Source organism: Felis catus, chromosome A1 (assembly GCF_018350175.1).
Source record: "Felis catus isolate Fca126 chromosome A1, F.catus_Fca126_mat1.0, whole genome shotgun sequence".
NCBI classification, from domain to species: Eukaryota; Metazoa; Chordata; class Mammalia; order Carnivora; family Felidae; genus Felis; species Felis catus.
The window spans coordinates 7,882,773-7,896,219 of record NC_058368.1 but is presented as its reverse complement, the minus strand read 5'-3'; the positions used below and the strand labels follow the sequence as shown (position 1 = coordinate 7,896,219).

Here is a 13,447-nt window from a genome sequence, read left to right as displayed (position 1 = left end):
CCGCCTTCTGCGTGTGGCTGTGCATCTCCATCATCCTCTCTTACAAGGACACATGTGGTTGTGCTCAGGGTCCGCCTGGATAATGCAGGCTAAGTTCCTCTTCCGCAGATCCTCAGCCCCACCACCTCTCTCACCCTGGAAGAGAACATTCAGTCCTTTGCCATCTCAAGTGCCATTCACAGGTTCCAGGGATTCTGGAGGCGGGAGCATTTTTCAGCCCACCATGGTGGCTAACTGGTCTAAGGACAGGGGAGGGCCACGTGTGTCCTGGGGGGATTTTCCACCCGAGATGACGGATTTGCGGCGTCTGGTCACACGGTCTGCCGCCCCCCGGCCAGTGGAAGACGTCATTCTGCCGAGTGCCACCGAGCTGGGAGTAGAGGGGCAGCGTGCAGCTTTAGGACAGAGGGCATCTGCCCGGAGGTGGGGATGGGGCTCAATAACCACCAGCTGTAGAACAGCCACGAGCAAATGACCCGACGGGAGAGCGCGGACAGACATCAGTGTTTGTTTCCAAGAAGTCAATTTTGTGCGTTTGTTTTCTTTTCTTTCCTTTCTTTAGCTTGAGAGTAACCAGTAAAAGTAAGGAGTCGGGGCTTTCTGACCTCACGCGGCCTACTGTCTGCCATCCCAGGTGTGGCTACACCAGCAAAGGCAGGCGCAGGTTCACATACGACAACTCCGAGCTGGAGACGAAGATTTCGTCCTGTTCTCCTCCCCCAGACTACAACTCGGTGGTCCTATATTCCACCCCGCCTGTCTAGAAGTTCGACACGTAGCCTTATTTCTAGAACCACACGAGTATTTATACCCCCCGAAAACTAGCTTTTGCCAGTAGGACACATACATACGTGTACACCTTTACCTTTCCACAGGAGCAAGCTGCCTTTTGTGATTTTTTTTAATAAGTGCTTCTTTTTCTTTTTGACTAACAAGAATGTAACCCCAGATAGAGTAATAGTGATAAGTAAAGAACACCACTGGTAAAGCCTCACGTTAATTCAGTGTGTTAGAGAGACCCTTACTTCCAAGCCCAATGACTTACCTGCTCCTGCCCCCGAGACCGCAGGGCGTTCAGTGATTCAGGAGATGCACCGATCATGCGAGGCAGCATGGACTCCACGGGGCCAGCCACCAGCACCCTGGAACCGGGAGGCAAGGAGCCGTAAGCCGGCCCGCGCAGTGTCTCTGGGGTCCTCTAGCAGATGCAACTTCCGGGGAAGGAGGAGGAGAAGGGAGAAAGGAAGAAGCGAGCAAGGAGGACAAAAGCACTGGAGAGAATTGGCGCCGTCCTGTATGGGGAGGGAGTAGGTGAGGGCTGTCCCCCATGACACTGCAATGGCTTCCGGACCCGGACCAAACCCGGTCCACACTGAGAACCCACCTTGGGGAGCAGACAGGACAGAGACACGAGGGGACACTTTCTGGATTCCAGCAGGCAAGTAAAGGACAAGCAATATTTTTTTTGGCAACTACAAATTTTAAAACGTTAGCTATGGGACTGGATCTATGCCCATTCCCACATATGGCACATTTTAAAATTTCTAGCACGGAGCGTGGTGCTCAGATCTGAGCCCGGACTGCAGGCCCCTCTAGCAATATACACTGAAAACTCACCCTGAGCTCGGCTGGCTCCACGGGCACCATGGCCTTGCGCTTAGATTGCTCAGAGTAAGCTCACTGGAACGGGTTTGGTCTGTTAGGGTTACCTGTGGGGCTTTAAGCCACATTTTAAAAAATGTTGTCAGATTCTATTTTGAGTATTAATATATAATCAAGACACTTTTTTTTTTTTTTTACACTAACCTGTTTTGTCCAGTTAGTTATAAACGGAAGCTGAGGAGGATGAAAACAAAGAGTCCTGCGGAGGGTTTCCTCTGTACCAAAACCAGGATAGGTGGAGCGAAAGCGGGATGAGCACAGTAAAAACCCCATCTCTTTACCACCCAAACCAACTCGCGGGAACAGTTGGGGCCCAAAGGAGAGGAAGCCAATCAGGTTTCCTTTTTCATGGGGATTCTACAATCTCATGCTGGTCTACTGGAAAGATGTGGAAGAGTATTAACCAATGTTTATTAAGCACTTTATGCTCCTGGAGAAAAAAGGTGATATGTAATTTATGCAAGATACTTTTAGAATTGGGACTCAGGATATTAGTTATTGAGCCATCAGTAGGAGAAAAGCCTCTCTTCATCTGCTTTGGCCCTTGCCTTGGGTCTGAGAATGATGGAAATAGGGAGACAGGGTACAAAAGGGTGCCTACTCTTCAGGGTTTAAAGACCCTGGAACTCTCAGCAGGCTCTGATGCTGTGTATTTAGGACGTATGTACCTTCTAAAGCCAGTCAAAGCTGGACAGGTTAACAGTGAATTGCTGCTTCTGGTAGAGACGAGTGTGCTTCCCTTTAGGCAAGTAACTTAACTCTAGAACCTGAAATATAATAGGAGAATCTTTACTTCCTTCCCTGTGTGTCACATTCCTGTGTCAAGGTTCTTAGTCTAAAGAGACGGGACAGTCAGCACAGCCCAAAAGGAAGGAAGCAGGTGCTCCAGTGGGGGTCCTGCTGGAGAAGCGTCTGGCCAGCAGAGAAGTGAGGCAGGCCTCTCCACCAGGACCCCAGTCCAGACAAAATCAGGCCAGGGCCAGAAGAGGGGAAGAGCTTTGTTCTTCCTCGTCTTCATGGGCACAAAAAGCACCTGTGACAGTCGGTGATCGTATCAATCAGGTAACCAGAAGGAGGTTCAACAGGGAAAAGAAAAGAAGACCTCAATCAGCTTTGCCGATTTTCCATATCCGATAAGGATCCAGCAATGAGTGAAAACAAAAACCTTAACTATACGTACAGTATCTTAATTTTGATAACCTAATTAATTCTTAATTGTTCAAAGACCCTAGTAAGATCATCTTTCCAAAAGAAAAAAAAAAAAAAACTTCAGAATTTATGTTAATTCAGCTGCTTCAAAGACTCGGGTTCAGAGCCTACGTGAGTCCATTGGTCAAGATGGTTCCATCTAGAGTGTTAACACAGAAAGGAAAATGGAAGCTTGCAGTCATGAGTCCACCCAGTTGCAACGTGCTTGCCACAGACTGGTTCTTTAACCAGCACTGGATGTTAAACACTAAAAACTGAAACACTCATTAACCCATGGTATTATTAGAACCATTTGGCATTGATGACAAACATAGTTGGCACAATCCTTTCAGGATTTGTGAGAGCATGTATGTGTAACAGTGTGGGTGGAACGGGACTGAAACCATATGGAAGTCTGTATCTAGTTAAGTCTAAGAAGCGATGCTCAGACCTTGGTTTTAGCTCGTGAAACAAATTTGTCCAAACCCTGAAAAAAGTGTTATGTAGGTCTTCTAGCTGTGCCTGGTTTCCCAGCCCGTAAAGAATGTCAAACACGAACAGATACTTGCCAGTCCCTTTTCATTGCAAAAGGAGCGCAACTTGGACTGACAGTGGTAGTAACTGTATGTGTATATACGTGTGTGTGTGTTGTGCGTGACTATTTAAGGAAACTGGAATTTTAAAGTTACTTTTATACAAACAAGAATATATGCTGCAGATATAAGTAAGACTTAATTTGGTCCTACATCTCTAGTCACCATGAATGTATTTTGTATGCTATCTTCATATAATAAAATTAACTTCTGAAAACATCTACCTGTTTTCTCCAATTTGCTTATACGTGAGAAAAAAAGGTGGGGGGGGGGGGTCACAGGTTTTTCCTTGGGGGTGGAGGGCCGGTGTCCTGGGGGATCTCCTTAAATACCAGTAGTGAAACACAGCACAAGGAAAATCCAGCAAGCCCTCTGAAGAGAGGGGTTTTCTCTCAGTACCACAAGATGCTGCTCTAAACCATCAGGGTACTGTAAACAGTAAATCAAAACCACAAACCAGGCACATCGCCCAGAAAACAAAACACTAAAATGAATACAATTAGAAGTGAAATGTACAGACCGAGTACAAGCACTGGCTGCAGATCCCCAACACTAATTTTCAGCTAAGAAACGATTACCATAATTACAGGATGTGTGTGCGCGCGCGTCTGTGTGTATATTAGAGGTCGTACGCAGGAAACCATACAGAATGATTAGGCAGAAGCCTGAGACACGAGAGCTTCCCTAAGAAAAGTACACTAGCCACATACTGTTTTCTGTGAATTACGTCGTCGACACAATCATCACCAACAGACATGGAGTAAGTGACCAACAAATTGTCCTCGTAAGTGGTCATACCATCACCTTCCTGAAAACATCATGCAGAAACTAGATTGGAGACATATGTGGGAAAACAGGTCTACTTTTTTGGGGGACAAAGGCAAGAAAAAGAAAAAGAAAAAACGACTCCCCCCGGTAAATTTGTGGTTAACCGAAGAGGGCACATGGCATTTCATCTTCGTGAATCAGAAATCCTGTAAAAATAGTATCAGTTTTCATAACATAAGAGTAAAGGCACTCATTTAAGCACATGATTTGAAGAATGCTCGAGGAATTGGTTCAGAAATTTTCTCATGACTCTGGAAACTTACAGGACATTTGGGAATTGTTTTTTTTCCCTTTTCTCCAGCAGAAGGATCTCCCAGTAAGGTTTATCGGACTCCTCAGTGTTAAACATACTACCAGACTTCTGGGTTTCATTCACAGGCCAGGAAATTTTACAAAAATATCCTGGGTTCCAACGCAGGGATGACTAACCTTCTATTTTCTCAACGAAGGATATTTTAAGGGAGAAAAACACAAAACCAAAACAACCAGAGGCCACAAATACCCTGTTCCTTGAGCTGGGTGTGGTACACAAGTGTGTTCACTTTGTGATAATTCATGGAACTATGAACTTATTTGCAAGCTTGTGTGTATGTGCGTACTATTCTTCGATACAAGATTATTAAAAGGAGAAAAAACACTTAATGCCACAGTTTTCACAGATGACCGATTTAAGAGAGTATGGGCTTCCTCTCAGACGAAAATATATTAACTTCATGTGCCAGCAACTAGTCTAAGTGCTTTGAGGAATAGAACTCAATTTCCAAAGCAATCCAATGTGATTGGTACTATTAGTTATACCCGCATCAATGGGAAGACTGAATGAAGTAACCCAAAGAGCACTTCAAAATCTCACCATCACATCTACCACCGGCCTGCACCTGTAGTCACATGCTCTGCCTTCCTTTCTGGATGGTCAATCCAAAACCTGTCCTGGCACGCCTGGATTCCTTCCTGTACTCAAGGACACAACTCCAGCAATTCACTGCTCCCTCACCCCCCATCAATGTGTCCCTCTCCCATCAGATCACACAAACATGCTATTACCCCTCCCATGTTACAAAAACAAACAAAACCTTTCATCCCTACTTGCCTCTTCAGCCACCGCCCCATTTCTTTATTCTTTACAGCAAAATTCCTTGATGTAGTTGGTCTCCATTTCCGAGTTCACCCCCTCAAGTACTCTGAAACCCACTCAAACCTGGGCTTTCAGTGTCACTCACTGAAACCGCTTTTGATAAGGTTACCAGTGACGAGTGACCTGCAAGTTGCTAAATGCAACAGCCAATTTTCAGTCTCAATCTTTGCTGACTCATCAATTTGACCCTTATTCTTGAAAATACCTTTTTTACTTTGATTCCAGGACATCAAACATTTTTCTTCCTATTTCACTGGTCATTTCCATCCCTCTTAACTACTCTTCTCTCTTCTTTGACCTTTGAGCACTGACTGTTCCAATTACCCCAGGGTTCTGTCCTTGGACCTCTTTTCCTCTCCGGTTATACTAACCCTCTTCATGATCTCAACCAAGTTCAGGGCTTTAAATGACATCTGTATAATGACGTGCAAACTACACATACAGAGCAGATCTCTCCAAACTCACTTGTATGCCAATATTAAATTGAGCATCTCTTAGGCTGCGGCAGACCGTATTTTCCAAAAATAGTGGCGACCACAATCTCCCATCTCACATGACCTTTGGCAACATGCTCTTGCCACTTCCCCATCGAATTCTTCTCCCCTACAATCAGACAAGCCTTTGTGACTCACTTGCGATCAACAGAATGTGGCAGAAGTGACACTGCACGGCCCCGAGGCCAAGTCAGAAAAGATCACGCCCTTTCCACCCGAGGCTCCTGGTGCACTCATTCTCCAAAAGCTCCCGCTAGAGGCCCAGCGGCCGTGACTGGAGAAGCCTGAGCCACACGGTGGGCCCACGTGCAGGTGCTTCCACGGACAGTCACCAGCTGAGCCCAGCCTTTAAGTCATTCAGTCTGGGTGTCAGATCGGAATGATTTCAGCCCCCAACCACTGAAATTTTCCCAGCAGAGGCCCCAAACATAATGGAATAGAGAGAGATAAGCCATCCCAGCTGTGCCCTGTCCAAATTCCTGACCCACAGAATTCCTGAGAATAACAAAACGGTTGTTGTGTTAGGCCATTAAGTCTGGAGTCACTCATTAAAAACAGCCAGTAGCCACAACAAATTCGTAGTAAACATCTTAAACTGAACAGGTCAGACCAAACTCCCAATCGTCTTTCCTCGCTCCTGTGTCCTTCTTGCCCACCCTCCAAACACACCCTTTTCTAGAACGCTCTCTTCCAATTTAATAGAACCCTCCGTCCTGCCCAGCAGAGGGTCAAAATCGGAACAGTGACTCTGACTTCTTTTTTCACTCCATATCCAATAACTGGGACATCCTTTTGGCTCAGTCTTTAAAACATTTTCAGAATCAGGCACGTGGGTGGCTCAGTCGGTTAAGTGTCCCACTCTTGATTTCGGCTCAGGTGTTGATTTCGATTTGTGACATCGAGCCCCGTGTTCAGCTCTGCGCTGACAGGATGGAGCCTGCTTGGGATTCTCTGTCCCCTTCTCTCTGCTTCTCCCCTGCTGACCCTGTCTCTAAAAATAAATAAATAAACTTAAAGAATTAAAAAAGGGACGCCTCAGTGGCTCAGTCGGTTGAGCGTCCGACTTCAGCTCAGGTCATGATCTCACAGTCTGTGAGTTCGAGCCCCGTGCGGGCTCTGTGCTGACAGCTCAGAGCCTGGAGCCTGCTTCGGATTCTGCGTCGCACAGCCCCTCCCCGCCACCGTCCCTGCCCCGCTTGCACTCTTTCTCTGAAAAGATAAACATTTTAAAAAATAATAATAAGTTAAATATATTCAGAATCCAGTCACTTCGTGCCACCTCTAGCGCCCGCGTCCAAACCCCATCATCTTTCACTTGAAATATCACGAGAGCTTCCTAACTAGTAACCAAAGTGATCCTTTTTAATTGTACCAGGTTATTCTCCTCACAACCTTTCTTCTCTTTTCCATGTAAGCACCAACATGGTCTTACAATGCTCTACAAAGCACTACCCCCTTCCCCATTACCTGACTTCACTTCCTACTTAGTCCCATTGGCCCTTACTCTTACTCCAGTCACGTTGGCCTCCTCGCCATTCCTCAGATATGCCTGGCACATTCTCTGACCTGGAATTCTTCTCCTTCCCATATCCACATGGCTGGCTCCTTGCTCGAATACCACCTTCTCCATAAGACCTACTACCCAGATCGTCCGATCTGAAATTCTAGCACCACCACATTCCCCACATCCAGAGTTGCAAGATTAGACAAACACAGGATAACCAATTAAATTTGAATTTCACACACATAACTTTTTAAGACGAACATGTCCCATGTGATACTTGAGACCCACTTAACGCTAAGAAAGAAACGACCCGTGGTTTACCTGAAATTCAAATCCAGCTCCGTGTTCTGTATTTTTGTGCGCAAAATCTGGCAACCCTACCCATGTCCTTTACTCTACTCTGTTTCCATAGCCATTGTTACCTCTTAACGTTCTACACGTACTTTGTCTTCTTCCTGCTAGAATGGAAGCTCTGTAGGAACAGAAAGATTGGTCTGTCATGGTTAGAGTTGTTCTGTTGATTCCTCTAGGGGAGTGCCTGCCATAGAACAGGCATTTGGTAAATATTTCACGAATGAGCGAATCCAATTCATTCATTGCACGGAGTGGGATGTCAGAATCTTGTTCTGGCAAGCCGGTTTCTTCACCACCATGCATACTGTTCTTAACGAATTTTAAGGACATGAGTTTAAAAAAAAATTTTTTTTCAACGTTTTTTTTTTTAATTTATTTTTGGGACAGAGAGAGACAGAGCATGAACAGGGGAGGGGCAGAGAGAGAGGGAGACACAGAATCGGAAACAGGCTCCAGGCTCTGAGCCATCAGCCCAGAGCCCGACGCGGGGCTCGAACTCCCGGACCGCGAGATCGTGACCTGGCCGAAGTCGGACGCTTAACCGACTGCGCCACCCAGGCGCCCCAGGACATGAGTTTTAAAGGTCTTTCTTCACTGCCCCTCTTGCCCCAAACTCGTACAGAAGGACATTTTACAGACATAGCCCGAATTGTGCACCTGCGAAAGGTGGAAGGAAAGGGGAAACACCTGTTTTTGACCATTCAGAGCACAGGACGTGAGAACAACAGAGCCATTTTATCCCCATTGAACAGATGTAACACTGGCCTAGCTTACGCAGTATTTTAATGTGTTTCATGTTTTCTCTCAAGAAATCTAAATCTAAAAGATCCCCCCAAAACATCCTCCATCCTAGGCAGACTGGTCTCCCTTCTTCCCCATGAACCTACAGTGGTCATTTTGATTTGCCACCGAATCCACTGGGTTTTTTTTTCTTTTTCAAGACCCTTCAACACTTATTCTCGCTCTTCTCCGAATTTCTAAAAGCAACTCACTAGTTCCTGCAGCTAAAAATAAACCCTCCTTCCTCTTTAAGTACCCCTCAATTAGGTCTCCAGTCCCTTATCACTTTCTATTCTGTTTTTCAACTTTTCACTTCAGTACAGTACAGGAAATAACCACAATAAACACTAAGTACTCAGATTCAACAAATATTAATGTCTCTGCCATTAAAAAAAATCTACCTTCGGGGTGCCTGGGTGGCTCAGTGGGTTAAGCGTCCAGCTTCGGCTCAGGTCGCGATCTCGCTATGCTATTCCTGAGTTGGAGCCCGGGGTCAGGCTCTGTGCTCAGGCCAGGCCTGGAGCCTGTTTCAGACTCTGCGTCTCCCTCTCTCTCTGCCCCTCTCCCGCTAGCACTCTTGTCTGTCTGTCCCGCTCTCAAAAATAAATAAACATTAAAAAAAAATATTTAAAAAAAGAAAAAAGAAAAAAACAAAAACGAACCTACCTCATAGTCTGAATAATGTTTCTGGAGGACTTGGGGGGAAGGGTACTCTTCACCTGTATAGTAAATCACCCAAGTACTGAATCAGAAGCTAGCCATATCTTCTTCCGAAACTACACTGTAAGCCATGTGTTATATAGAAATGTTTGGGTAGAACTAGGTACTTTATAAATAGCAAGTTCTGGTATCTGCATTCTCAGTACCCAAAATAGATCCAAGTAGGCACCGAGCGGATATCTGGTAAACTAAGGAATAAACCTGCCACCAACAATTCCTCCAAACACACAGGAAATGTTCGGCCTTTTAAATCCTGGACATAAGACAAACTTAACCTCGTGAAATGAACTGGTACCCCCCAAAAGGACAAACTTCTCTGTAATTCTTTATTAAAAATATTGCTGTACACATAGAGACTGAAAACAGGATTAAAGATGAATAACCCATATTGGGGTCATGACATTAGAACTTAACATACTGGTGCTTTTAGGGAAGTTGTTGACATCCAAACCACAGAACCAAGGTCAAAAGCAAAATACAAAGGTACCCTCAAAAATATTTACAATGAAGTAAATACACTAACAGAATTTAAAATAGGTACAAAAAATTGAAATGACCAACGTTACATGATTTCAAGGGTTGTCCTTTCTGTGCTTTGATCTGTCATAACAGGAAGGTGTGGGAAGTTTGTATCCTTAATTTGACTACTCTCAGATATTACAATCTTCCTATGAATTAAAAAGACTAACTTTTAGACAACCTCTTAAGTGGAATTACACTATGGAAAAGAGGGCTCCCCCAAAAAACACCTAAGCAGAACTAATAAGAGTTCTGCTGGAAACCATTCCCAATAAAAACTAAATGAAAAATAAATATAAAACAAAGCTTAAAAAAAAAGATGTATTACCTGACACCAACTGTTTTCTGGCCGACAATATTTACTCATGAAAACAGATCAGCTGTCCACCTTTATATTCAAGCCAAGTCCTGAGGTTACTAGGGGCTGAAGCAAACTAGCACTTAGGATGCAAACATTCTTGGGTTTGTGATTTGAACCTGCCTTGCAGAGGGAAGTTTGCTGGTCGATACAGGATGAGAAATTCAAGCCCTATTTTACCCCTGCCCTTCCTTATTAGCTTTCACAAAACATTGGTCCACAAATTAAATTTTCAAAAAGTTCCCAGACCCCAAAACTAAAATAGATGATCCCCTTTCATTTTCAAAGAAAACAATATTGGAAAAAATCTCCAGCCCGCTTATAAATTAAGCATTTCATATTTCTTCTAGAATACAAGTAGTTCTTTTTTGTACAAAAGAATCACAATATGATTTGTCAAAAAACATATAAAAAGACAGCTGCTCTTCCTCAAATACATGAGCTAATGATAAAAGACTTTTGCATGTTAATGTCTCCAAGTTCTGGTTCCTTTTACATAAAAAAAGAACATTATGGTGGCAAATGTTAATTATCCTTTGAACAGTGAACATTATGTTCTCGTAAAATCCATCCAGATCAAATGCAGTAATTGATTTTCTTTTGAACTCAACAACTGATGCTACCAAACGTGGACTCAGACACACTTGTTAAAATGTGGAAAGCATGTCTTTAGTCTTCAAAGCTTTCAGGTGAAGAGAGGTGTTTTTTTCTTGATGCAAATCTCAAGGCAGAGAAAATCATTTTAAAGCTTATAAAAAGTGGACAGAGAAATATTAAAAACTTCTCTGAAAACTACAAATATGAGCAATTATTAAAATTGAAGACCGTAACATCAGTTGCAAGTGCTTGGAAGTCTTTCCTGACCTTCTGAGTTTCCACGTTTTCTTCATAGTTGCATGGTGAGCACCCGGTGCTAGTAAAACATTCAGTGCTGGGAAAGGAGACAGAGTCTTCATTACTGTGTTTTTGTGAAAGAAAACTCCTATGTATTTGGCAGTCTTCAGTATCAAAGAGTAGGTGTGTCGTTAACTAGAAATTCCACGAATACCCAAGTTTGGCAACAACTGCACGTCCAAATATTAAGAAAGTTAAGAGGAGGAAAATTCCAAACTTTTGAGATTGACTTATTCAGGAATATCCCACATAGTGAAGTTATTATCAAAAGTACTATTACTTTGGGCTAAGCAGTGACTGCAAAGGCACAGCAGATTGTTATCCCTCCAGATTCAGGCTGTAAAACTTCAGAAAGCTCTCGATGCCAGACCACTGCTGTGTTTCGTTCACCTTCCGAACAGTGTCTCTGTGTCTGTATCCAGTGTAAAGTACCATAATAAAGCTGTGGTTCCGAGAACAGAACTTTATACAAAAAAAGCAAACTGGAAATAATCTAAAGCAATATACTCCTGAACTTCAGGCCTTGAACGCAATTTACCTTTTTTCCCATTAAAAAAAAAAAAAAAAAAAAAAGTTGCATAAATGTTAAGTATGTCTGACGAGCAGGGAAACACCTTTTTAAGAAAAGACTCTGGATGAATCTGGAGCCCAGAGCTCTGTGTGCTCCTGTGTGTAAGTTCCTGTGTATCCAATCCTTAGTCATAAAGGATCTAAGTCTACTAATAGGGGAGTTCGTATCCAACAATCCACTGATCTCTCTTTTGTCTGGTCTTAAAAACAAAACAAAACAAAAACCCAAAAATCTCCACTTGAACTAACAGCGGTGGCATACAGAGCTTGCATCCAATACTCTTACAAGGATTATACACCATACGGTGCTTCTGTGAAACCATTGACCTGGTCCATTACGTCCGTCAGGGCAACCCATCCCCCAAAGAGCAAATTCTGCAACCCTCAGTGACAAAAATGCTGCCCATCATTGTTTCCCAAAAATGTCCTTGCAAACAGTTTCCCTTAATACGTAAGTATACAATGTGGCAAAAGTTCCAAGATCAGAAAAAAGTCTTTAAAAAATTAAAATTAGTGCATATACAAGTGGAAAAACACAACAGCTGGAACGCCATCCACCTGGTGGCGCTCCTTGATCTAAAGTATTCTTCACAGATCCGGCCCCGTGGCAGCCACAGCTCTAGGCCAAGTGGGACATTCTTCCTTTCGAGTAGCAGTGTACCTGACTGAAGTGCAAGCAGCCTGCTCATCTCCTGTCGGGTTTCCCAAAGGTGGAAGGAGAGGATGAGACCAGTTCAGCCGGAGTGCAATTTGCTATCGGGTAAGGTCCTCAGCCGTGTCCTGCGTGCTCTTTCAGCCAATACTACAACTGCCCATTCGCAGCTGCAATCAGTTCCTGGAAAGTGTTTTCAAAGCAGCGCTTTAAGTCACTGTAAGTCACCACAAGTACGCTCTTCTCGTCTCTGGAAATGAGGCTTATTTTTTCTGGCACGCCAGCATCTAACTGAAACAGACGGAGACACAAAATACGAAGTTCATACCAGGCAGAAGACAGTCCACTTTATCTATTTTAGGACAACTTTTGCCACACTGACAAATATCTTAAAATTTCTGTGCTGTTCCCTTCTAGATGCACACGCTCGTCAGTGTGCACACTTCTCCGCTGGGATGTTTTTTAAGCAGTCCTGTGTTTCCACCTAGCTTCCATACTTCACACTTGTTTGCATTATATTCCATCATTTAATTATTCCCCCAATACTTTCCGTTTTTGTTGTTCTGTTTTGTTTTGTAAAGTAAGCTCCACGCCCAATGTGGGGCTTGAACTCATGACCCAGAGATCAAGAGCCACATGCTCTACCAACCGGGCCAGCCAGGCGCCCCAATATATTCCAGCTTTTTGGCATGACGAATTCTAGTGCGACGAACACACTCGCCTACTTAATTTTTTTTCTTCCGTGGAATTACTTCCTTAGGAGAAATACTTACAAATATCAACAATGAGCCAAAAAGTACAAATAATTTTATAGCTGAACACATAGGGCTAAACTGCTTTCCAAAGTATCAGAAACCACTGATTTATGAGTTGTACCAATTTACAAGCAGCTCCGTATCAAATGCACGCCTTGATATTTTTATTTACATTTTCAGGTATTACCAGATGTTTTCATACATTTACGTATGTTACTTCCACTTGTGGGAATGCCAGTTTATGCTCTTTACCCATTTATCTGTCAAGATTTGGTAGTAATATTTTAATGAGGTCTTTATAAAGCATTTATATTAATCCTTAGTCCATCAAATAAATTATCTTGTTAGGTTTTCCCTTTCTTGGGTTAGTTTTCAATGTACATTTTCCTTCCTTTTCACTCATTCATTCATTAAAATGTTTACAAGTTACTAATTCCGAAC

General features: G+C 43.5%; 2 protein-coding genes across 7 annotated transcripts in view; one reads left to right on the top strand and one right to left on the bottom strand.

Moving 5' to 3' along the window:
• Positions 1-3,662, top strand: part of FLT1 (fms related receptor tyrosine kinase 1) — a 178,802-nt gene extending 175,140 nt beyond the window's left edge. For both annotated transcript variants that reach the window (XM_023250349.2, XM_045047390.1), the window contains one exon: positions 563-3,662. In XM_023250349.2, the coding sequence (XP_023106117.2) occupies positions 563-764 (202 nt within the window). In that variant the 3' untranslated portion in view covers positions 765-3,662. The remainder of the gene's footprint in view (positions 1-562) is intronic.
• A 5,908-nt stretch (positions 3,663-9,570) lies between these two features.
• The window catches only part of PAN3 (poly(A) specific ribonuclease subunit PAN3), a 133,367-nt gene continuing 129,490 nt past the window's right edge, over positions 9,571-13,447 (bottom strand). For all 5 annotated transcript variants that reach the window (XM_023250322.2, XM_023250324.2, XM_023250326.2 and 2 more), the window contains one exon: positions 9,571-12,542. In XM_023250322.2, coding sequence (XP_023106090.1) covers positions 12,402-12,542 — 141 coding nt within the window. In that variant the 3' untranslated portion in view covers positions 9,571-12,401. The remainder of the gene's footprint in view (positions 12,543-13,447) is intronic.